We start from the raw sequence: 26,815 nt of genomic DNA on the forward strand, positions 1-26,815 counted from the left end.
TAGTCCATAAGCTATGTTAGATTGTATTTAGAGTTGTTTAAGAAAGAAAAAGAGAGTAAGGGAGAGAAGAGAGAATAAAATAGCTCTGGTAGGGTGGAGCCTATAGCCAGATGCTCAAAGCCTAAGCCATAGAGTGAGGCCAGCCCAGGAAACTTATTAAGAACCTGTCTCGAAATTTAAAAAGCAGAAAGAGGCTGGGGATGTAGTTTAGTGATAGAACACTTGTTTTGTATGCAAGAATAATCCACCATATGTATATGTGTGTGTGTGTATATATCCTGTAAAATATAAAAATACTACCTGACTCTACATAAAACACTTACTAGCCTCTCTCTAGAGTGACATTAATATTACATTGTATCTCATCATAATTATAACAGTATGCTATGTACTCAATTTGCTTATATATTTATATTAAATACTCTTGAAGTTGCGATTTCATAGGTTATCAGAAGAAGAAAATGTCTTTATGTTTTGTTTCTGTGGAACTGGGGAACAAAACCAGTGTCTCAGGAATGTTAGGCAAGTGCTGTGCCATGAAGCTGCACCCCAGTACAAGTTCCCTTGTGTTGTCGTCTGTGATCTATGTTCAAGCATTCAGGAACAGCAGCCTGCTTATGCTCTTTCTACTCGAGTAGGTTAGTCCTTTGCCTGGTGTTTGTGTACCTCAGCCCTTGCTATGCTTTTCCATACTAAAGAAGTAAGGCCCATTCAGAAGCTGCTTTCATGAACGAACCTGTTGTCCACTTAGAACATTCATTGCTTACACATCATTATAGAATTCTCTCCTGGAAGATATTTTTCAAGCCCCACTACAGTTATCCTCATAAATTTTCTCTCAGCTCTCAACAGAGGCATTTCCTTTTCCTGCTCCTTCTCTCTGTCTCTCTCTCTCTGTCTCTCTATCTGTCTGTCTGTCTCTGTCTGTCTGTCTGTCTGTCTGTCTCTCTCTCTCTCTCTCTCTCTCTCTCTCTCTCTCTCTCTCTGTCTCTCTCTCTCTCACACACACACACACACACACACACACACACACACACACACACACACATACACACACACACGGTTTAGAATCATTGCTGACAAACTTTAAGACTGCATAAAGGAGCCAGGTGTGGTGGCTCTTGCCTGTAATCTCAGCACTCGGGAAGCAGTGGCAGTGGCAGGTGAAATCTCTGTGAGTTTGAGGCCAGCCTGGTCTACAGAGTAGATCCAGGACAACCAGAGCTACACAGAAAAACCCTGTCTCAAGAAACAAACAAACAAACAAACAAATAGAAAGGCTGCATAGAGGCTGAGTTGGTTATGTGTGTTAGGACAGGGAATGATAAGAGATGATTCTTCTGTACTACTTACTGGTTTTGTTGAATGTTCATCTTTGTTGGATCTTCATCTTGGCTTCTGTGGCACTAAAGTGACCCAAGGTCTGTAAAGTATATGGTAGTTGTTAAGGACTTTGTGTCCTGTACTGTTATTGATAATTTAGAGCCTCTTCTCATGCGAATGCAGTTCTAGTTTATTACTTTATACTTGTGTTTTATCTTTATTATTTCCAAATATTAAAATGTTAATACTCTAAAAATTAAGAATTATCATTTTTAATTTTTTAGGTATAAATTGCTTCATATTCTGGAATTTGATTCAGATCGTAGAAGAATGAGTGTAATTGTTCAGGCACCTTCAGGTAATCCATCTAAACATTTATGAGTATTTATTTGCTTAATATATAGCTTGCTAACTAGTAACTTTTTTCTTTTAGGTGAGAAGCTTTTATTTGCTAAAGGAGCAGAATCTTCAATTCTCCCTAAGTGCATAGGTGGAGAAATAGCAAAAACCAGAATTCATGTAGATGAATTTGCTTTGGTAAGCATAGATAGCTATGATTAAACAAAATTTTTTTTTAATTTTCAAAAATATATTTGTGAAAAGGTTGAGGTTTTGTCTTTTTAATAGATTATCCACATTGTAGAAATTCTGTAGTTCTTAGTTCTTTTGCACTAAATGTTTGCTTTTTATTCTTGTTGAAAAAACTGATTTTTAACCCGGTGTCTTAGTTAGGGTTTTTATTTCTGCAACAAACCACCATGACCAGAAAGCAAGTTGGAGGAAAGGGTTTATGTGACTTACACTTCCACATTGCTGTTCATCACTGAAGGAAGTCAGGACAGGAACTCAAGCAGGGCCGGAACCTGGAGACCTAGCTATATGTAGTGTACACCAAAGAGAAAGGAAAATATATATCCACACATGCTCTAATAAATGGATGCTCATAGCCCCAAATTGGAAAAGCCTAGAAGCCCAGCTGATGAATGGATAAAGTGTGATATAGCTATGTAATGGGATATTACTTAGTCATTAGAAGAAATAAACTACTGGTATCTTATATGTGCTTCAGTATGAGTGAACATTGAAAAGGGTGCTGAAAGAAGCCTGTCACAAGAGGCCACACATTATATTTATATGACCGATCCAGGATAGGCAGATTCATAGAGAGAAGACAAGTGAGTGGCTGCCCAAAGCTCTGGATGGAGGGAAAAGAAGGGAGTGTCTTCTAATGGATAGGGAGCCCGTTGCGGTGAAATATTCTGGTAGTGGTAACAACTGCACAATGTTGTAAGTATTCTAAGAAGCACGACATGGCACTCTTTAAAAGAGTTAGTTTTATGTAGTGTGATTCTAAGTTAAAAGGCGTGATACAGTAGACTCTTGGAGAAGCAAAAAACATAACCCAGGGTCTCCCATGCTTAGATTTCTGTGTGTGCTTCCTCCTTGTCTCTCTGAACCTACTTCTTCTGCTGGTTTTCAATTGCCTATAATTGACACAGTCTACCTACTGCAGCATCTAACAGCAGAGGCATTTTTTTATCTAGAACAGTACCCACATACAGTTATTTTAGAGTGAATAAATTAGTGCATATATTAATATCTGATGCCTCCTTAAATGTTATTTACAAGTGTTATTTACAAATTAGGAAGTGGCACTGTTTAGAAATTTGCTGAACATAGTTATATGGTGTTTTAAAATCTGCTCTTTCAAGTCCTATTTCTAGCTCATTTATTTTGTGTTTTTTAAAGGAAGAAAATAAGAAGTCTTTAGATGTAGATGCTAGTTTTCAGAGATTAGGAACATTTGAAGCTGGGCTGGAGAGATGGCTCAGAAGTTAAGAGCACATGATGGCTCACAACCATCTATAATGAGATCTGGTGCCCTCTTCTGGCCTGCAGGTGTACATGCAGGCAGAACACTGTATACATAATAAATAAATAAATGAAAAAAAAAAAAAGAACATTTAAGGTCCATCTAATCAAGTAGTCAATACAGATTCCTAAGTTTATATAGTTCTAATTCACAATGATAAAATGTGAAGATAAAATGACAGTTTTTAAAATCAGGTTGTGAGTCTGGCTTTTAGAGTTGTGTGCCTATCTTTTCTTTTCTCTTAGAAAGGGCTGCGGACACTGTGTATAGCTTATAGACAGTTTACAGCTGAGGAGTATGAAGCTATAGATAGGCGCCTGTTTGAGGCCAGGACTGCCTTGCAGCGACGGGAAGAAAAATTGGCTGATGTCTTCCAGTACATCGAGAAAGACCTGATATTACTAGGAGCTACAGCAGTGGAAGACAGGCAAGTAACAGAAGTAGGCAGTATCTGTTTTGTTTTATTTTATTTTTCAAAGACATTTTAGTCAAGTGCTTCTATTATGTGAAAAATAAGTACCATTAATTAACATTCTGTAACAAAATAGAAAACTAAAGCTTTACTTTTTCTACTCAGAATAATGGTGTTTTATTCCAGTACTAGATATTAAAAATATCTAGATATTTGAAATTGATAAAAAGAAACAATTATTTGTATTATATTCCAGTTTGCTATTCCTTAGTTGTGTTATACTGTCATCAAACACTCACATGTCTCTCCGTCCTCCCTTTCCGCTGCTGCCCAGTCTGCTCCCTGCTTCTCTAATGCCACACTGACTGTTGGCCACCTCAGGTGGGGCTGCCGTGTTCACGCCTGTGTTCCCTGGCAGGCTGTGCTCTGCCTGGAGGAGTCTCCACTTCCCTGTCGGCGCATTTGTGAATACAGTGTACTTATAACTAACCCTCATCCAGTGAGGTCTTTTCTGACAACCAGCATGATTGAAAATGCTCTTCTTTGTGAACATTCTATTTGTTGCTGGATTTTTGATGCTATATTAAATTGTTTAAAGATTTTTCTCCTCTGTTAGCATAAATTTACTTGCAACTTGTTCACTTTTTAACCCAGCATCTATGTCAGAATTGAATTGCATTCTATGAATCAAATTGATTTTTATAAATTAAGCTTGTTGTTCTCTTTGGTTCCCTGTATCTACAAAGGTAGATAATTTAAATTTCATGTACTTTTCAGTTGTTTTCACTAGCTTTCTTAAGCTAACATGAAGCTATGCCGTCCTGTATTTCCTACAGTCAGATCTGTAGCTCTCAGAGTGATTAGAGAGATTTTCTTCAGGGGTGCGGTGGGTAAGGGAGGTCTTTGGTTTGAATTTTTAGACTTCCTAGTGGCACACTTCTAGCCTAGCATGCACCAGGCCTGATTTAGTCCCCCTCTCTTCAACACCACTTCCCAGTCAGAAAAGTTTATAAAGGCTGCCTGGTTACTTGGGTTCATGAAAGCCAACATTGATGATGATACCTTTAAAATATACTGTTGTAAATTTGAATTGATTGGTTGTGTTTGAACTAGATGGCCATAGTAGTTTATTCTTATTTCCTGCATAATGAGAGAAAATTTCAGTTATGTTCATACACTGCAATAAGCTATGTGGCTTATACTTAACATAAACTACAGGAGTATTTTTCACTACCAGTTTTTTTTCTTTATTTTTAGACTTCAAGATAAAGTTCGAGAAACTATTGAAGCTTTGAGAATGGCTGGTATCAAAGTATGGGTACTTACTGGAGATAAACATGAAACAGCTGTTAGCGTGAGTTTATCATGTGGACATTTTCATAGAACTATGAATATTCTCGAACTCATCAATCAGAAATCAGACAGTGGATGTGCTGAACAGTTGAGGCAGCTTGCCAGAAGGTAAGATAGCAATGCCTGGGACAGCTTACCGCTACCAGCTTTCATCAGCCAATAAATAAAAGGTTTTTTAATTTAAAAACAGTTTTTTAGTTTTATGTATATACCTATTTTGCATGCACATATGTCTGTGTTAGCATCTGCATGCCTCATACCCACTGAGGTTAGAAGAGAGCATTGGATCCCATGTAACTGAAGATAAGGCAGTTGTAAGCTACCGTGTGGTTGCTGGGAATTGAACCTGGGTCTTATAGAAGAGCAGCCCATGCTCTTTACAGCTCAACCATATCTCCAGCCCTGTTTTTAAGGTTTTGATAGATGAGGAGCAATCCAAAGAATTATTTCATGCTATGAAACTTACATTGGGAATTCAGTGTTTGATATTCATATTCATTTGTTTCCGTGGTATCGATGAATGTTACATTGCACCATCTGAGTTAACTGTTTGCCACTGAGCCCTGACAAGGTCCTCTCTCATCTCTTTGCACTGCTGCGTATAAGAGTGACATGATTACAACTTGATTGTGTCTTGAGTGCCATATATGACATCACACTATGACATTTAATATTTTCTGTTGTCAGTCTGAAGTCCAGTGACCAAAACAGAAAATGGGTTATTTCTGGAGTTGTTGGCCTGAGGTCCCAAATATTATGGGGTATTGCCAGTTTACTTCATTACCCTCTAGAGCTTGATTGGAAGATGAAAGAAGCCATTTCTGAATATGCCACATACTTGAGTCACAGAACATGGAAAAAATCAACCTAGGACCTCACTAGCTAACAGCTCCAAAAGGAGCAATACATTCCTGGAACTGGAATTTGTATTTATTATCCTCTGGTGTCCAATAAGGATGGTGCGGCCTTGTTATAGGATAACAACGTTTGACCATGTTTGTGTGTGTGGATAGATTTTAAGAAGCTTCTTTTCTCTGAAAAGTCTTCAATGTTACTGTCCCTTCCAGTTTTCCTCTTACTCTGCCCTCCCACACCCCATTTTTTCCTTTTACTCTTTATACTAGTAAATTTTATTTCTCTTCCTCCAAAAGCCCCTCCCCTTGGGCCCTTAGTAATTTCCTGACCTCTTTGAGTATTGCAAATGAATATAAATACCTAACGATTCAAAACTCAGCCACAATTGAGAGAAAACTTGTAGCATTTATCTTTCTGGGCCTAGGTCACCTCAGTCAGGATGATTGTTCCCAGCTCTGTCCATTTACTCATAATTTTATAATTTCACTTTTCTTACTAGCTGAATAATATTCCATTGTATAAATGCAATATTTTCATTATGCGTTCATCAGTTGATAAGCATCTAGCTGGCTACTGTGATGTACATTCCTGGATATTGTGAACAGAGCAGCAATAAACATAAATGAACAGTATCTTTGTAGTAAAATATAGGCTTCTTTGGGTATATGCCCAAGACTGGTATAGCTGGATCATGTGGCGGATCTAGTTTTAGTTTTTTAAGGAACTTTCACAATGATTTTTATAGTGGCTAACAGTTTGCAGTCTCAAGAGCATTGAATAAATGTTCCCTTTCCCCTTACATCTTCACCAGCATTTTCCTTCATTTGTGTTTTTGGTCTTAGCCAGTCTGAGTGCAGGAAGAGAATAATCTCAAAGTAGTTTGAATTTGTATTTCTCCAATGGCTTACAGATATTGAACTTTTATAAGCATTTTCCCTCCATTTGTATCTCATCTTTTGAGAACTCTGTTTAGTTCTATTCTCTATTTTTTAATTGGACATTTTATGTTCTTACTGTTAATTTTTTAAATTCTTTTTATATTCTAAATACTAACACTATACAATATATAGTTGATTTAAAAATTCCTATTCTGTAGGATGTCATTTCACCCAACTGATGATATTCTTTGCTGCACAAAAATATTTTAGTTTCATGAGATCCCATTTATTAATTGTTCATCTTAGTGCTATATTATTGAAGTCCTCTTCAGAAATTCTTTTCCTGTGCCAATGAGTTAAGCCTATTCCTTAATTCCTCATCTGTCAGATTCAAGGTATCAGGTCTTGTGGTGAGGTCCTTGATCCATTTGGAATTGAGTTTTGTGTAGGGTGAAAGATAAGAAGTTTCTTTCTTCTACATGTTGCTATCCTGTTAGATCAGCATCACTTGTTGAAGATGCTGCCTTTTCTCCATTGTGTATTGAGGGCCTCCTTACCAAAGATCATGTGTGACCATAAGAGTGAGGGCTTATTTGTGAGGGCTCAGTTCTATTGCACTGATCAATAAGTTTGTTTCTATGACAGTACCATGTTGTTACTACTATAGTATAGTATAACTGGAAATCTGGGATGATGGTAGTACATCCAGCAGTTTCTGTTGTTGTTCAGTATTGCTTCAGCTTTTCCTAGGTCTTCTGCATTTTTGTATGAAGGAAATTAAAAAATTACTAGAATTGAGTGAAAATAAAACCACAGCATACCAACAGCTAAAGGGCACAATGAAGACAGTTCTAAGAGAGAAGTTTATATAAACTATGGGCCTACACCAAAAAATTTAAGAGATCTCAAAATTAATAACTTCATGATGCACTGAGACCTTAGGAAACAAGAAACGTCAATACAATAAAAAGTGGGAGAAAGTAACATCAGGGCTGAAATTAATGAAATAGAAATGACAAAATAAGCAATACAAAGAATCAATGCAAGCAGGAGTTTGTTCCCTGAGAAGGTTAACAAGATTGGCAAGTTGTTATTAACCAAAGAAAAGAGGCAATCACAGTTAATAAAACTTAAACATGGGAAGGGAGACGTTCATGCATATTGGGGAATTCTGAAAATCAGACATACGTTGAAAAGTCTGTATTTCATGGAACTGGAAAGTCTAAAAGAAATGGCTGTGTTTTTAGATACATGTGACTTATCAAGGTTAAATCAAGAGTAATTAACAATTTAAGTAAACCTGTAATATCCAATGAGACAGAAGCAGTAATAAAACATCTCCCAACTGAAAAAACTCACAGCCTGATGGACCCAGCACAGAAGCTACCAGACCTTAAAAGAACTAGTGCCATATCCCTCAAACTATCCTGCAAAAATGAAGGAGGAAGAAGGAACATTTCCAAATGAAAGAAGGCACATTACCCTGATACCAAAACCAGCTAAAGAAGCAACAACTAAAAATAAATAAATAAATAAACAAACAAACAAATAAATAAATACAAATTATAAGCTAATATCTTTAATGATCACAGACTCAGAAGTTTCTTAATAAGCAACTTGCATACCAAATTTAAGAACACATTAAAATGATTATCATGATCAAGCTGCTCTCATCCCCAGAGATTCAGGGATGGTTCAACATACATAAGACAATAAACTAATTTACCACACAAATTCACTAAAGAGCAGAAACCATATGACCATATCATTTGATGTAGAAAAGGTCATTAATAAAATCCAGTGTGATCAAAGTCCTAGAGAGAGTAGGGATCCAGGAAACTGACAGATAACATAATCTTAAGAGAGAAAAAAAAACTCATTTCCAGTGAAATCAGGAACAAGACAAGGATGTCCAATCTCTCCTCTCCTTTTCAACATAGCACTTGGAGTCAAACTAGAACAATCAGACAAGTAAGAGAGATAAAGAGGGCGCAAATAGGAAAGAAAGTCGTGAGAGTATCAATCAATGTGGGTACGCAAATAGGAAAGAAAGAAAGCAGTGAGAGTATCTTTATTTGCAGACAGTGTGATTCTGTATATAAGACTCTAGTAATACTCCAGTCAGAAATCTACAGCTGATAAATACATTCAGCAAAGTAGCAGGATACAAAATTAAGTAGTCTTCCTATATGCAAACAACAAACACTGAGAAAGAAATTGTGGAAAATAGTACTGTTCACAATAACCTCAAGCCAAAACTCCTTGGAATAAATCTAAATTATAAAGTGAAAGACTTTTACAATTAAAAAAGACATTGGATGCATGCTGTCTGCAAGTCTGTGTGACTGGGCCGGGTATGGGGTTGCTGCAAGACTGGCTGAGGCTTCGCATGCGCAGAGGAGGCATGGGTGCAGTCTTTATTGATAGAAATGGCTTCCAAAAGGGCTCTGGTCAACCTGGCCAAGGGACAGAGGAGATGGGATAGTGATTCTTGTGTATGCCATGCGGGAAGCTGGAATTAAAGTCACCATTGCAGGCTTGGCTGGAAAGACCCTGTGCAGTGTAGCCGTGATGTGGTGGTTTGTCCCCATGCCAGTCTTCAGTCTTGAAGATGCAAGGAAGCAGGGACCATATGATGTGGTGGTTCCTTCAGGAGGAAATCTGGGTACACAGAATGTATCTGAGTCCGCTGTAGTGAAGGAAATCCTGAAGGTGCAGGAAGGGCTTCATCCTATCTGTTGGCTCATGAAATAGGTTTTGGGAGTAAGGTACAACACACACACTGGCTAAAGGCAAAACGATGAGTGACAGTTACTACAGCTACTCAGAGCGTGCATGGAGAGAGGTGGCCTGGTTCTCACCAACCAAGGGCTGGAACCACCTTCGAGTTTGTACAAGTGACTGCACCACTCATTCTCAAAAACTAGAGCCTCAGCTGTTTACCACAGGCTGAGGAGGCCATTGGAAGCCCATTCGGTGTCCAGAAGCTAGCGACCAACAGGAGGCAGCATGTGAAGTAGCTGCTAAGGGGATCCCACCCCGAAGCCCTACAATTCTGAACCCTGTTAGTAGGATAAACAGCTCCTAAAACAACAAACAAACCCTTAAACCCTTTAAAGGCATTGAACAAAGACACTGAAGAAGATGGCAAATCCTCCAGTGCTTGTGGATTGGTGGGGTCAATACTGTGAAAATGTACATCCTACCAAAAATACTCTACAGATTCAACTCAATCCCCATCCGAATTCCAGCACAATTCTTAACAAAAATTGAAAACATTCTTTAATTTTATGTGCAACTATGCAGTATATGTCATCTGAATTAACACTCAACCACTTGCTTTAATTTCTCCCAGTCTACCTCTTCCTCCCTACCCCCCTAAACTTAGGGTCCCCCATTTAAAAAATAGCCTGTCTAGTCCAATTTGTTCTATCCATCGACTTCTGAGTATTAAGTGATCATCTGGACCCGATCTGAACCTTCCAGTGCTTATACCCTTATAGAAAATTGATTCTCCTACCACAGAAGCCTTTAACTGTCTATCGCTCATTATGTAGGAGGCTCATGAATCTCTTCCCCTTCCATGCTAAGCTGTTGGCTGGCTTGATCGTGTACAGGCAGCCACAGGTGCTAAGAGTTTATGAATGTGGTGGCCCTGTCATGTCTAGAAAACAGTTTCACTACAGAACTCTGGCTCTTAAAGTCCTTCTGCTCCTCTTCTGTGATGGTCCCTGGGCTCTGGGGAACACATTGATATAGATGTCTTGTTTACCGCTGAGCATTCCACTGACATGTAATCTTTATGCTTTGACTGTTTGTGAGCCCCAAGGTTAACCACTGTCCACTGTACAAAGAAGCCTCTCTGATGAGGTCCAAGAGCTGCACTAATCGATGGGTAGAGAAGGAGGAATTGAAAGGACATTGGATACTGTATCCACTTAGCAGATAATAGTGGTAGGCTCACCCTGGGACTTTGGAGATCCTCACCATGGTCTCCTGCCCATATGTACACTACCAGGCATGATTTTCTTCCTGTGGACTGTGCCTTCAGCCGGTTAGAAAGCAGCTGTTACCATTATAACAACCATGCCACTTTTGTGCCCACGAACATATCTTGCAATGCTGATAGTATTATTATAGTCATGATTGTAGGACACAGCTGAAAACTATTGATGGCTTTTTTTTCTCCTAGCAACTTACACAGCATCTTTTGGTACTGTGAAAACTTCTGAACAATGCGTGTTATGTCTTCAGCAGCAGAGGCTTACCATTAAGTTGTGAGGACAAGCAAGAACAATGGCAAGAGCCTATAGTGTATTGTGGGGCTCCTGTATTATTTTGTATGATGCTTCTGACCAACAGCTGGAGGGGAAGTACACCACAGCACTGGACTTTCTAGGTTTCAAATATTCCCCCTTTTGCCTTTATTATCATCCTTGATCTAATATTCTCCCTCGAGATCTCACCTCCACCTTGACCAGTGGTCTCTTTTTATAGTTACTCCAAATTAACCAGCCAAATCTAAAAATTAGATACTAATCTCCATATGAGGATGAGAATATGCAGCATCTGTCTTTCTAGATTTGGATTCCCTCACTCGATATAAATTTGCTGACAGTGTAGCAAATTTCATTTTCCCCTTTTATTGAAAATAGATTATTTTCTCATACAATTTGTCCTGATTACATTATCCACTCCCTCTATTCATCCCAGTTCCTTCTTACCTCCCCTGCCCTCTGGATCCACTCCTTTTCTATCTATCATTAGAAAACAAAAAGCTTCTAAGAGATAAAAAACAAATATGGCAAAATGAAATGTAATAAGGTGAAACAAAAGCCATTAAATCGAAGCTCTACAGGGCAACCCAAAGAAGGAAAAGAGCCTTAAGCACAGGCACAAGAATCATAGACCCACTTGTTCACACACTCGGGAGTCCAATAAAATACTAAACTGAGAACTATAGTATGTACCAAAGGGCCAGGTACAGACCCACGTTGGCCCTGTGCTTACGGCTCCAGTCTTAGCGAATTCGCACAAGCTTTGCTCGTGCTGACGTAAAGGGTTTGTTCTTCTGGTGTCCTCCATCCTTCCTGGCTCTTTCACTCTTTCTGCCTCCTTTTCTATGGGGCGCCCTGAGTTCTGAAGGGAGGGATTTGATGGAGACGTCCCATCTTAGAGTGTTTTCCACGGACTCTTTCTCAACATAATATTTGGATGTGGGTCTCTGCGTCTCCTCCTGATTGAGAGTCCCAGGCTGGAGGGCTTTTCTGTCCTCTCCACGGATGAGCTTCCACATTGTCTTTTCTACTTTTGGCACTTTATTCTAGGACAAACAATAAGTTTGGAAATAGTCTACCTTCTGTTCTCAAGGCCTTACTGTTTTAATACCATAGCTGTTTGCCTTTTTCACCTGTCCTCATTATAGAGTCAAAAGGTCAACTTAACCTGGAACAAGGGTTTTGGAGAACATTCAACATAAAAACTTTGGGTCTGAAGTGGGAGGATTGATTCCATAGTAGAGCCAGCTTCTTGGTGAGCTCAGATGGCACATGACAGTATACCAATATAATATTTGTTACACTAAACTACCTCCAAAAAGATCATCCTTATTATTACTAGACCACTGTATTTTCTAATGCACTAAATTATTACTACATTTTAGGCAGTAAAATTTATTTTCTCAGTACCTATATAGGATCTTTAGTTTTGGCCCACCCACCCTAAAAAAGAGTTATTTAACCCTTTACAGAAAACATTTGCTGGCCACTGATCTGTTTGATATAACCAAATTGGCAAATTAATCTCCATCTCACAGTTCAAAGATTATTTCATAATAATTTATATTCTCTGTCAGGTGAAGAGTTGGTAAAAATCTTTTCTGACAGATATATTTGGCTACACCATTTATTGTAGTCTAATTTTTCAGATCATTGAATGCTTCATTGTAGGTGTACACATGTTAGGTCTGCACAGCCATCTCTCCTTTACAGTCTATGATGCTCACCCAGGAAAACAACCCTCAAAAGGCAAGGCTGTGGTTGCTAATATACATTCATTGCTTCATTTATGTTTGTTGTATAGGCATTTATGTGTTCTAGATTTCATCAAAGAAAAACTTTAAAAGTGTGCATTTTAGCAGAATGCCTTTTATTTATTCTTTAACAAATGTATACATGTAACAAAGAATCTTGATAATATGTATCCCATACTCCCTGGTCTCATTCCCACCAGGCAACACTAGCATGTCCTCTTTTATTTTTCCACAAAAACAAAAACAAAAACAAACAAACAAAAACATGTCCATGTTCTTCATAGCAACATCTCATTCTTATACCAAATTTTGTATTCATTACTTTAGTGTATCTGTGATGACTCATCATGATTAAGGTATTTTATAGAAGAAGAAGAAGCTTATTTGGGTTATGCTTCCAGGGGGTTAGAGTCCATAGTTGCAAGGACAGCACGGCAGCAGGCAATGAAGCTGAAAGCTCATGTCCTTGGCTGCCACTATGAAGTAGAGAGTCTAAGAGAAATTTTTAAAAGACAGTGTAACTTCTAGATGTCTTTGCTTGAATATAGAAGATACTTCATCTTGGAAATTGGGCTATTTTAAGAGTGTGGGGGCACCATTATAGTGAGTTAATATTTAAGAAGAGTAATGCCAGGAAGAAATTAACTGCACAATATAATTTACTTGATCTATACCTTCTAAAATTATTTCTTGGTTATTCAGAGTTATGTTGTGCCAGTGAGATGCTCAGTGGGTAAATGTGCCTGTTACCAAGCCTCACTGCATGAGTTCAGTCCCTAAGACCCACATGGAAAGACAGAACCATTTTCTTCAAGTTGTCCTCTTATTTCTACATGTCTGTATACTCATATATACACATAATAAATAAGCTAGTAAATAAATAAATAAATAAAACACTAAAAATTTGTAAAGTAATATTACTTAAAAATATAGGGTAGTGTAAGGCAGATGCAGTGTTGATAGCACTATATAGGTATGTGAATCTTTGTATTTTGGCATGTTTTCTTTAGGCTTCTATATGTGTTTTTTTTGGTAAATGTGTTAGAGTGATTAATACCCATTTCTCTTTTTGTACTAAAGCTGTATTTTATCTTAACTTTCAGGTAATGTAAATGAGTTTGTCCACTTATGCATAAGTTATTCAATAGTAGTCTGGTTGAACTCTCCATCTTTCAATAAGACTCTGATTTTATTAAAATAAGTAATTTGGCTTCAGAGTATGACATAGATGATAAATTTGTTTTCTTTTCTAGAATTACAGAGGATCATGTGATTCAGCATGGGCTGGTAGTAGATGGAACCAGCTTATCTCTTGCACTCAGGGAGCATGAAAAACTATTTATGGAAGTTTGCAGAAACTGTTCAGCTGTATTATGTTGCCGTATGGCACCTTTACAGAAAGCAAAAGTAAGTATATATCATAAAGTGCTATTAAAATATGTAGAAGTAAAAATATTCTTCAAGGAAGGAATAGAGAGAGAAGAAAGGAAGGGAGGAACGAAGGAAAGAACAAGCAAGATAATTCTTTGTTGAACATTATCAACCTCTAGGCCCTCTTCATGCATAGTCCTTGGTTGGAGCATCAGTCCCTGCAGACCCCCCTGGGACCCAGATTTGTTGGCTCTGTTGTTCTCCTTGTGAAGCTCCTGTCTCCAGGTCCTTCCAACTCTTCCCTAAGTCTCCCTGCACTCTGCCTCAAAGTTTGTCTGTGAGTCTCAGCATCAGCTCCCAGCCCTGCTGGGTGGAGGCTTTCAGAGGACCTCTGTGGTAGGCTCCCGTCCTGCTCCCTCTCCAGCCCTGCTGCGTGGAGGCTTTCAGAGGACCTGTGTGGTAGGCTCCCTCTCCAGGTACTTCTGGTGTCTGTTCTAGTTGCCCTGCTGAGTAAGAGTTCAGCATCCGAGTCAATAGGCAGCACGGACTCCATATGAGCCCCCTAATATGGGGAGTAGGGGCTGCCTCTGACCTGGACCCTGTTGTCCACTCATGATCACTTCCTCCTGGTGGGGAGGCCTTGCCAGGCCACAGAGGTAGATGACGTAGGCAGTCGAGATGACACTTGATAGGCTGGAGTCAGAGGGTAGAGGAGAAGGGCTCTCCCTTCCTGAGGACCAGGGGAGAGAGGGTGGAGCTGGGAGGAGATGAGGGAGGGGGCTGCAATTGGCAAAGTGGATAAATTAAAAATAAACATTTAATTTTTAAAAAGGTATCAACCTCAAGATAGTGGCACATGTCTGTGAAACTTTAGCATCCAAGAAGCTGAGGCAAGAGAATTGCAAGTTTGAGGCAAGCCTCAACTAACGGAGAACCAGGACGGGAAGGGCGGAGGGAGAAAAGAGGAGGCCACGGTGATCAAGTTACAAATAAGAGAGGTGGAAATCCAATTCACGTTTATCATCTGTAAAGCTGTATACAAGAAACATTTACATTTTTAGATACCTAGGATTCAACTGAAAACCTACTCCATTTTTATAAATCTACAACTTGGAATATTTTGTCATTCTTGTAAGGCTGGCAAGACGGCTGGCTCCTCAGGAAAAAGCATCTGCTGCTAAACCTGACTGCCTGAGTTCTACCCCCAGACCCCACACGGAAAAGGGAAAGACCAGACAATTGTCCTTTGACTTCTGTATGTGCATCCATATACATAGACACACATGTATGCACACGCAAAATAAAATGTCACAAACCTTTAGCAGAATATATTATAATACTCTTAGCAATACAAGTAAAGTATTGATTATTTTGATACAGTTATCCAGGTTTATTTAGATTCATGGAATTTTGTTTCAGTACTTGTGTGTCCCAGTCTGTAGAAATGAAAACTAGAGACCAGACATGTCCCTACTCTTGAAAAATCATACCCAAGAACTCCACAATAAAGGTCAATGGGTAAATGTCAAGTAAGCCGTGACCTTGATTCAACACCTGGAACTCACATAAAGGTATAAGGAGAAAACCAGCTCCAGAGCTGTCCTCTGGCCTCCAGATACCAGCCATCTCGTGTGCACAGCCCCCTCCCCCATACACACACACACACACACACACACACACACACACACACACACACACATAAAGAGTATTTCTCACAGTTTCAGATAACCTTGTTTTAATTTCACTGAATTTACTATTTTCTTAAATCTTGAGGTTTAGCTAATCAGACTAAATAGGTGTCTTTTCTTTTTCTTTATATCAAGTAGGTTTTTTTGAGAATTTTATCTGACAACTCAATGAAGTATAGTTATTTATTTAAGTTGTTAATCTTAGAATATTTTAAAAATCTTCTCTTCCTAAAATGGAAACATAAACCTATTTTGTTGGCACATTTCTGAAAGACATTCTTAAACCCTGACTCTCCATACCCCTCAAGAAAGTGAACCTTAGCCAGGCGTGGTGGCGCACGCCTTTAATCCCAGCACTCAGGAGGCAGAGGCAGGCGGATCGCTGTGAGTTCGAGGCCAGCCTGGTCTACAAAGTGAGTCCAGGACAGCAGGACAAAGGCTAACACAGAGAGACCTTGTCTCGGAAAAAAAAAAAAAAAAGAAAGAAAGTAAACCTTACTGCGTGGTACTGTCCAACATGAAGTTAAATGTCTTCTTCACTATCATATTACTACAGAAGATTTCAGATAAAGAACATTACAGTAATACAAGAAAATTGACATTTCATCATAAAGAATGTATTCATTGTATGTTTTTCAGGTAATAAGACTGATAAAAACCTCAGCTGAGAAGCCGATAACACTGGCGGTTGGCGATGGTGCTAATGATGTGAGCATGATACAAGAAGCCCACGTCGGCATAGGTGACTGGCTTTTCTTGAATTTTAAAGTTGGTATAATTACTTGGTAATTTTGAATTTTCCTTTTTGTTAAGTACAATGCCCAGCATATGGACTGGAAACAAACACAATGTGACATTAGATGATAGTATATCCCCATAAGAAACCAGTTATTATTTAGCCCACTATTTATAATATTTTAGTTTAAAATATTAAGTAAAGGAAGTGGTATCACATTAGTAAACTTTGTCTTTGCTTAGTTAATAATAAAAGTAATTTTATTTTTACATCCTATTTTGTACCTCAAAAAGAAGTTTCACATATCATTTTATTCTTTGTAACTTATATAGTTGCTCTCAAGGTTTTAAATGTATATTTTATAATTATTATTACTTTATTTGTGAAAGTAAAAATTATGTTTTGCATTTTAGGGACAATTTTAGGAAACAGAATTACACCAAGCATTGATTTTAAAAAGCCAAAAAATATAATACTTTTCTAATTTTGTATTCTTAAAGTCATACTATAGTTATCTCTCAAAAATATTTTTCTAATTGCTGGGCGAAGTGGTGCACACCATTAATCCTAGCACTTGTGATCCAGAGGCAAGAGGATCTCTGTGAGTTCTAGGACAACCTGGTCTACAAAGTCCAGGACAGCCAAGGCTACACAGAGAAACCCTGTCTCAAAGGTGCGTGCCTTTAATATCAGGCAGAGGCAGGCAGATCTCAGAACTGAAGGCTAACCTGGTCCACAGAGTGAGTTCCATTACAGCCAGGGCTACACACAGAAAACCTGTTCTCATTCTTTTTATAGAATCACTTTATTGGACTCAGGTTACTGCTACTGTATTGGCACTGGTTCACCAGTGAATGATTTACTATTTAATCTACTCTGATCTGTCAGGTTTATTTACAAATAAAGACCAAGAAAGGGAAGTATGAGCACTGTGTGTGTGGCTGCACTGAGGGATGGAATCCCAGTTAGAGGAGAGCCAGCCTTGTCCAGGAAGAGCCTCATGATGTGATGTGTAGAGTTGAGAGCTGATGGTTTTTATTTATTTATTTTTAATTTAGCTTTTAAAATCAACCCTCCCTCCCCTCTTTGGGATAAATGTTCTCTTTGAAACTTCAACTTTGTGGTTTCTAAACTATTTCCAGTAAATAAATAATTTTTAAATACTGCATATTAAACATATAAAGCTGACTTGGGGCTGTGAAGATGCCCTGGAGGGTAAAGTGCTTGCTAGGTAGGCTGAGCATCTGAGCTCAGGCTCTGGTACACACACAGAAAGGCCAGTAAACCAGCAGCAGCACCTGGGCTAGGCCCAGACGGACAACAGGGCGCAGCTGAGTTTAGCTGGCATAGCCCCAGGTCCAGGGCGAGACCTAATACCGAAACACATGATTGAGTGACAGCGGTTCAGTGTGTCCATGTCTGTCTAGTATTTGCATACACATGCTGTACATCACAAGCATGTGTACCCATGTACACAAGTGCACACATACACAAGGAAACATTGCTCACCATACAGCAAAGGAAATACTTAAAGCTTCAGCAACAAAGCAACAGCAAATTATTTATTTACCAAAAATATAAAAAAAAAAAGTATGTCTTTTTTTACTACCTTTACAAAAACAATTCCAGATGGAGTAAGGATTTAAGTAATTCTTTGAAGCCATAAAATGTAACTGAAGAAAGTTTTACAACTGATTTTGTTACCTGATTGTGAGAAGACATTTGAAGCACAACACCACACCAGGGAGTTTAACTGACTATAAGGAAAAGATGAGGCAGGCTGGAGCAGTCAGTCAGACGGAAGATGTTGGCAATAATGGTAGAAGTTGATAAACCTGGCCACACCATTATTGTACAGAAGAAAACTTTTCAACTGTGTGCCTATTGAGCTTTCAACTATATATGTAGGATTTTATGTATTATTTATGTAGGATCTATTACAAGAAAATAAGCATTTAAGATAATTTTTATTCTTTGACAATTTCATAACATGTCTAGATGTGATGCGCCTTTAATCACACCACTCCCCATTGCCATCTCTGCCCCACTTGCCATTGAATTCTTCCAGCATGTCACCCAGGGAGTGTCATGTCTTTGGATTTTTGGGTTAAGGCTTTGTTTTTGAAAATACTAGTAAAGATGTATGTGTGTAGCAAGACTGCTTCCACCAGGGCATCTCCACAGCGCCAAATCAGCTTTGTGTGTTTAATATGCAGTATTTAAATTTTATTTATTTATTGGAAATAGTTTAGAAACCACAAAATTGAAGTTTCAAAGTGAACATTTATCCCAAAGGGGGGAGGGAGGGTTGATTTTAAAAGCTAAATTAAAAAATAAATAAATAAAAACTACCAGCTCTCAACTCTACACTTCACATCACATCAGGAAGCGTGGGTGTCCTGGGTTGCTGTGGCCTGGTGGGTACTTTGTGACTGAATTCTGTTGGTATTCTAATATTGAAGTGAGTTTCCTACCTTGTGCACCCGTGTTATAATCATCATTCACTTCTGTGCCTAAACATAAATATGAACTCCCAGCATCCTTAGTGGCTGCCGTGTTATGGCCTCTGTGGGCCTGTGTGCCCTGAGCAATCTTGACTCGTGCAATAGATGGTGTGTGCATGTGCCTTCACTTCAGGGCTTCTGGAAGAGACATCTCTGTCATCCATGCTCCCACTTTAATGTTTTTTAATGGGATCTCATATGTAGCCCTGACTGGCCTTTAACTCACTATGTGAACCAGGCTGGCTTCAAACTCACAGAGACTGACCTGCCTCTGCCCTTTCCTCCAGAGTGCTGGCATTAACCTAAAGGCCACACTATAAGTTTTTAAAGAGTGCTTTTACTCTTGAAAGAAAAATCTTGCTTTTTATGTGATACATATTAGATTTTGTAAATAACTAAGCCAAGCACTGTACATATATGCAATCGGAGATGGTGGGGGGCAGGGGGGAGTGAGGAGGGAGGGAGCAGAGAGGAGAGGAGAGAAAAATACATATTTTTAAAATGAAGACTTTTCCAAATGATGTCTTCACATATTTTATTATTTGAAAATTCACAGAAAATCCATTTTACTTTTTAAAAAAACCATTCATTTTGTACATCACAGCTTAAAAGTCATTAAAAGTGTGCTTACTTTTTGTTGGGTCAAATTCCTGGATTTTAATCTTTTTACAATCTTTGGAACTGCTGAATTTAAAGATGTCCTAGAGCCATCTGCTCATTAGAAGTTTAGCATTTTGTGATTATCAGTGTGTGCTTGATGCCTCTGCTAGGTCTGAACATTTTGATATTGTTTTTATGTGTATTCTCTTCTACTTCTTTAAAAATTAATGTTACATGTGTGGTATGTATTTAACTTTCATATTAAGCATTATTAAATAAAATAGCCTTTTGAATAGCTGCTATCTGCTGTATATTAGGATTTAGTGTTCATAAGTTTGGCTACAACAACTACAAATAAAGTTCAGAGTAATATATATATAATAAAAATTACATTTTGATTGTCAGTGAACATTGCTTCTCGTCTTCTTTATTGCAGGAATCATGGGTAAAGAAGGAAGGCAAGCTGCAAGAAACAGTGACTATGCAATAGCTAGATTTAAATTTCTCTCCAAATTACTTTTTGTTCATGGTCATTTTTATTATATTAGAATAGCTACCCTTGTACAGTATTTTTTTTATAAGGTGAGTTTCATTGGATTGTCAGAATCAGTGATTGACATTTTAAACTGAAATTACAATTTAAGAATGTCATAAATATTTAAAATACTCTTAAAATTATTTTTTAAACAAAAATAGCTATTTTATAATAAATTTATTGTGGTAGACTGAAAATCAATGGCTGCTTGTGTCACTAGGACAAGGGTAATAGAATTGCTTGAAAATGCTATAAAAACATTTTGGCCAGGCATGGTGGCACATGCCTTTAATCCCAGCACTTGGGAGGCAGAGGCAGACAGATTGCTGTGAGTTTGAGGCCAGCCTGGTCTACAAAGTGAGTCCAGAACAGCCAAGGCTACACAGAGAAACTATGTCTCAAAAAAAAAAAAAAGAAAGAAAGAAAGAAAGAAAAAGAAAAACAAGAAAAGAAAAAAAGCATTTTTGGTCAGTGAGAGAGCTCAGTGAGTGCAGATGCTTGCCAACAAGCCTGTCATCCTAAGTTCAAACCTAGCCCCCCTATGGTGAAGAGGAGAACTCCTATCAGTTGTCCTCTGGGCTTCACATATGAGCCATGATGTGGACTCTGCATCCCTCTCTCTCTTCCCCACCATCTATATCTCACTCACAAGCAATAAATATCAAAAGCAAGACAACACAAAAACCACAGGTTTGGGGGGTAAGTTCTCTATAATCTTATGGTATGTAAATTTATCAAGCATCAAATCTTACATTTAAAACCTATTGTTCTGCTTAAATTTAGCTATAATAAATTTAATTTCCTTAAAGCTATTTTATGTTGTTGTAGTAATACATTTATTTGAGCCTCTAATGTCATAGATTCCTAGCAGAACTCCACAATCCTTTGTTTCCAGGGTGGCCCTTTGGTAGATTAGTAAGTGTATAAGCCTTTCTGTTATGGAAGGATTGTTTGTAAAAAGAAACATAATAATGTTAAAAATACTCTTCTCATTGGACCCTTTAAGGAAGGTGAGATTCAGTGGAACCCATGCTAAGAGTCTCTGCTAATAAATGTTTACAAAACCAAAGTATTGTATGACATATGTGCTTTTGTAATTAATAGTTGCAAGATGATAGAACACAAATATGCACATTACTATACGGTGATGTGACAGTTTTCCTCTGGCCTGTTCTGGCTTTCTCTTGTGATGTGAGTAAATTGAGCGTCACTGAGGAGCGGCCTGGGGGTGGGGCTCTTCTGCCCTGTTCCAGCCTCACTTACAAAATGGAGTGTATGGAGATGGAGAGATGCAATAGTAGTCCCACTTGGTGTGCTTTAAATAGCCTGGCAATGTGAAGTCGTAGCCCTGAATGTAAGCAGCGTTGCGTGTTATAGTACCTGTGGTATGTAGTAAGAGGTGAAAACATAACTCTCACTGGTTAGAAGTGACGGGAACTCAAGGATTCCTTAAGCAGCTCCTAGACCAGAATTACGTTCTCATTTTACATGAGTGAAAATGCATCTTACAGCGTTAACTGAGATATCCTTTCTAGACACTTTAGTAACTCTTTAAGATTTCACCTCCCCTTGGTGGGGAGGCCTCAAAGAAAGGATAAGCAGGCTACCAAGATGAGACTTGATAGCCTATGACCATATAGTGGGGGAGCAGGTCTTAAACCTAGAGGAGGGGAATGGGGTGAAGGCGGGAAGGAGGGAGGAACTAACTGGAAGATACAAGTGATGGGATAACAATCGAGTTGTAATCTGAATAAATTAAAATTTAAAAAAAGTTTTTAAACTTTTATTTGTTTTGGCCAGGCGGTGGTGGTGCACGCCTGTAATCCCAGCACTCAGGAGGCAGAGGCAGGCAGATTGCTGTGAGTTCAAGGCCAGCCTGGTCTACAAAGTGAGTCCAGGACAGCCAAGGCTACACAGAGAAACCCTGTCTTTAAAAACAAAAAACAAACAAACAAACAGAAAAAAAAAAGATTTCTTTTTCTTAAGTAGTAACTATTTGAATCACTTCCTATTTTGTCTTGTTTTTCAGAATGTGTGTTTTATCACACCCCAGTTTTTATATCAGTTCTACTGTTTGTTTTCTCAACAAGTAAGTAAATAGAAGGTTTGTTTTGTCCTTTTAGAAAATTAATGTCTTCAAATCTGGACAGGTATCTAAGCAGTCCTCATTTTTCTTTGTCTTACAGGTCACTAGGTATATTTACTTTCTCCACCTAACATTCGTAATATTTATTCTGTCTTTTGGTTTGTGATTACTGTTAACACACACACACACACACACACACACACACACATACAGACATTAATTGTGGACTCTTTTTTTTTTTTTCAAACTGACATTAGATCATTAACTCTGTTTGTTTGCTTGTCTATGCAAGGTTTATATAGCTTGCCTCTTACTATGTAGTCAGGGATGATGTTGAGCCGTGGTCCTCTTGTCTCCATTTCCCAAGTGGCAGGGTTACAGGGCTAAATTACCGCCACCATCACCCAGCACCACTCCAGTTAATGTGTCCTAAGTGATAAACTCCAGGCAAGTGCTCTTAACAACTCACTTACTCCCCAAGCTTGGTAACTGTTTTCATTGATTTGTGGTATTTCTGTATAGTCGATATCAAGTTAGACCAAGTAAGTATTACAGGTTCACTAAATTAGTTTTATTTCTGATCTGGAAGTTATAAATATTTGCTGAGAACCTTAGTGATTTAGTCCAGGAACCTTAGTGATTTAGTCTAGATAAATCTCACCTCAAAACTAGCTTTACATAAACATTTTCACATGGCTCATTAAGTGTCCTAAAATGATTGCTACAGTGGTTCTGAGCTTCAGCTCTAAGTTAAGTTCATTAGTTCCTCTTGGTAATTTCCCCCTATTTACAATACAGAGCTTTAACTTTTAAATCATTCCATAGGCATTGATTACTAGCAATAGCTTACCTGAATTAAATTCTTTAAGACCATATGACATAAGGAATCCAATACATTTTGACTAGGTTTTCAAAGAAACAGTATTTATACGTGTCTTCATTGGGGTTTTTATTGCTGTGATAAAATGTCAGGACCGAAAGCAACTTGGAAGGAAAGGGCTAATTTAATTTTACAATCTCAGGTCACACACCATCCCTCATGGAAGTCAGGGCAGGAACTCAGGGTAAGAGCCTGTAGCAAAAAAGTAAAACAGAGGCCATGGAGAAACACTGTATATTGGCTTGTTCACTCATGGTTGTTGTGCCTTCTTTCTTACACATCCAGAGCCACCTGCCCAGGAATGGCACTGTGCACATGGCCAGACCTTCCCACAGTACTCACTAACCCAGCAGTACCTACAGACTGCCTGCAGACCAATGCTATGGAGGCACTTTCTTAACTAAGGTTCCCTTTTCTCAGATACGTCAGCACAGTGACAACAGGACCACAGGCAAAGAGCATTATTGCCAACAGTAACAAATAGAACACTTGAGAGGAAGATGCTATCATCAAGGACTTAAGCCACTTAAACAAAACAAAACAAAAAAAGCTTCCATGGGAAAGGAGAGGTTTCAGCACTGTAAACAGCATAGAAGATGGTAGGTGGGAGAAATGAAGGGACAGAAAACAGTGTGTGGCCCAGCAGAGAGCTTCCCAGAGCCTAGGCTGCGCTGTAAAGCTGCACCACACTGACCAAGCCGAGGACTCTGACATGGAGATCCAGGTTACTACAACATGGGAAAAAGACAGTATTTCAGCCCCCCAGATGATGTCGCTCTAGGAACAGGATAGGTTCTATACTAAAACAATCACATTTCTTAGTTGAAATTCTGTAAAATTAATGTAAATTTGATATGAATTGAAATTTTAACTTACTTTTTTTAGAAACACATAGTTCAGAATCTCAAATTTTCTCCCATTTATTTCTCTTTTTAGACACTGTATGACAGCGTGTACCTGACTTTATACAATATTTGTTTTACTTCCCTACCTGTTCTCATATATAGTCTTTTGGAACAACATATAGACCCGCATGTACTACAGAGCAAGCCTACCCTCTATCGGTATGTAGCTTTCAGTATTGGATGTGCATAGGTAGTAGTATAAAGCATGATGGTTACATGGTTTAAAGGTTTTCAAATTAAAGAGAATTTTAAAGTACACTTCCAGTGTTTTTAGGCGCAAACACTTCTATCCTTGGATTGTTGTACACAGTATTCTATTTCATGTACACAAGAGAAGTTACTCAGTTGTGAAAAGTATCTAGAGTTCCTTTAAAAACTTCGTTTATGTTCTACTGTTACACATTTTATGAGTGTTAGTCAAAGTTAAGTGCGAGTAAAGGACCAGAGTTCCTGATTTTTCAGCTTTCCCCAAGCCAGGTAATCCTAGAGATGCCGAGCCTGTCAGGACCAGCAGCCTGTGGTCCTCAGAGTGTCATGGAGGTTGTAGAGGAGCCAGTGACAGACAGAGCCAGTTACGGTGCGGGATAGCTTGCCCTGTTTACCAGAGTCCCTAGACAGTGTTACCCTCCTGACGGCTAGCTTGTAACGTGAAGACAATGGCGCCATGCTGCTGGACCCAGTCATATCTCACTACAGACATCGTCATGGCCCAGTGGCTGAGTGAGAACAGAGCATGATACAGATAATCAGGGTTTTTACAGTTACACTGAGGGACTATGCCTGTATCGTGTTTTATCATCAAATGAAAAGAGGCTGGAACTTATTGTATGAATCCTGAGCTGTTAGAAAGATACATGCTAGCATTAGAAATGGTTGGTTGCAAATTTGGTCTTATTCTTTATATTGATATCTTTAGCTATCTTAAAAGTCTATCATTTTAAATTATCAGTTAAATTGTCTAGAAGATAAAAAATTAATCCTAATGTTTTCCTTTTTCTCTTTTAACATAATCGTAGGGACATTAGTAAAAACCGTCTCTTGAGCATTAAAGCATTTCTTTACTGGACCATCCTGGGTTTCGGCCATGCCTTCATTTTCTTTTTTGGATCCTATTTTCTAGTGGGGAAAGATACATCTCTGCTTGCAAATGGCCAGGTAAAAAAAGAAAAGAAAAATTTTAAAGAATACTTGAAAAATGTTAATAGTGCTGCAAAGAATATAAGCTTGAATCACTTCTCCTTAGCCCAATCCCCCAAATGCCCTCTGCATCTCCTGAGCTCAAGAGGATGTCAGAGTGGAAAGAAGGCACCGAATGTGACTCATGGAAGTGAAATGCTGCCTCCCACCTTTCTAAGGAAATATAACAGCATGTCTTATGTAAAACCAGGTCCTCAGGATGAGGCATACAGTTTTGGTTTTGGTTTGGTTTTTTACCAGTTCCATGTCAAAGATACCTGTTTATACCAAAGTATTTGCCGCATAGCCCTGAAGAGATGGGCACTGGGGACTTGACTGGATACCCACTGATCATTGGGATTTCTGAGACTGCATATAAAAGACTGAGAAATAAGAATGGGTTCAGCATGGTGTCGCATTCTGTGTCTTCTTGGTAGACTACAAGGCACCCTCTTGTAACGCAGTGTTAATTGATGTTCGTGTGTATTTACCATTCACTTTTTATGTACCAGAAATGTCCTTTTTGTGTATAACTTTTACTAACATCTGTCAGACTTACCCTCGTTTTACAAATGATGTGAGAGTCAGGAAGCTTACGTAATTTGTCAAGTAATTGCTGGTAGATGTGTGTACATTAAAAGCAAGCCCTCCACTTACAAAACATGTCTAAATGAGTGTCAAGAGCATGACTACTTTGTAAATTATGTAATCTGCATATTTATAGTCTTAATATGAAAATAAAATCTTGATATGATTTTGGGATTCTGCATGTGTGATGGGCTTTTTGAATTTGGACTATAAACACCAAAAGAGTACTTCTGACTGACATTACTTCCAGTTTTTCCATGAAATCCTTTGAAGAATAGTGCCATTGACTGTTATCTTTGTTTAATTATTATTATTCAGATACTGGTTTTAAGGGTTTTTTTCTTTTTTACTTAACTAAGGTTTTCTATGCAGATGCACTGTAGCAGATGTACTACTATAACATCTGGTTGGAAATGTTTCAGAAGTAACTGTGGTCAAGCAAGGTTTTATTATCATTTTTATAAGAAGACAGAAATAAAGCTGCCATATCATATCATCCTAAATAAAAACAGTCTGTGATCCATAATTCTGAATTTTGAACCATCTTTGGATTTCTGGTATTACCTGAAATTGTCCAAAGGGGTTATTGTCCAGAACAGTTAACATACTAAGTCTTCATTGTTTTTGTCCTCATACTTGTAACTTTATTAACATAATCAGAGTTCATTTTAATTTATCTTAAATAATTCAGATAATTATTTAATGTAAAGAGTGAAATTACTTTTACCTCACAGTGGAATTGCCGTTATGTTGCTGTGTAATGTATTATTCTGTTCTTTGTGCTTAGATGCTTGGAAACTGGACGTTTGGTACTTTGGTCTTCACAGTCATGGTCATTACAGTGACAGTAAAGGTATGCTGCTGTAATAGAAGCCTGTGCACACTCGGCATGTCTCAGGCACCTCATCTTTTAGACATGCATATATCTGTTTTTCAACAGTACATGGTCTCACTAAATTTTAATTATTCATTTAAATTTTGCTGTAACTTTTTCTTCCTCTTCATTGTTTTGCAAAGCTCA

General features: G+C 38.3%; 1 protein-coding gene across 4 annotated transcripts in view; it reads left to right on the top strand.

Moving 5' to 3' along the window:
* ATP11B (ATPase phospholipid transporting 11B (putative)) overlaps positions 1–26,815 on the top strand; it is a 98,275-nt gene that overhangs the window by 52,480 nt on the left and 18,980 nt on the right. For all 4 annotated transcript variants that reach the window (XM_084769738.1, XM_084769739.1, XM_084769737.1 and 1 more), the window contains 11 exons: positions 1,608–1,681; positions 1,757–1,860; positions 3,442–3,623; positions 4,866–5,069; positions 13,979–14,132; positions 16,424–16,526; positions 20,061–20,206; positions 22,189–22,248; positions 24,062–24,189; positions 25,047–25,185; positions 26,582–26,647. In XM_084769738.1, coding sequence (XP_084625864.1) covers positions 1,608–1,681; positions 1,757–1,860; positions 3,442–3,623; positions 4,866–5,069; positions 13,979–14,132; positions 16,424–16,526; positions 20,061–20,206; positions 22,189–22,248; positions 24,062–24,189; positions 25,047–25,185; positions 26,582–26,647 — 1,360 coding nt within the window. The remainder of the gene's footprint in view (positions 1–1,607; positions 1,682–1,756; positions 1,861–3,441; positions 3,624–4,865; positions 5,070–13,978; positions 14,133–16,423; positions 16,527–20,060; positions 20,207–22,188; positions 22,249–24,061; positions 24,190–25,046; positions 25,186–26,581; positions 26,648–26,815) is intronic.

The sequence above is a fragment of the Acomys minous genome (genome assembly GCF_964271855.1).
Source record: "Acomys minous genome assembly, chromosome: 19".
NCBI lineage: Eukaryota > Metazoa > Chordata > Mammalia > Rodentia > Muridae > Acomys > Acomys minous.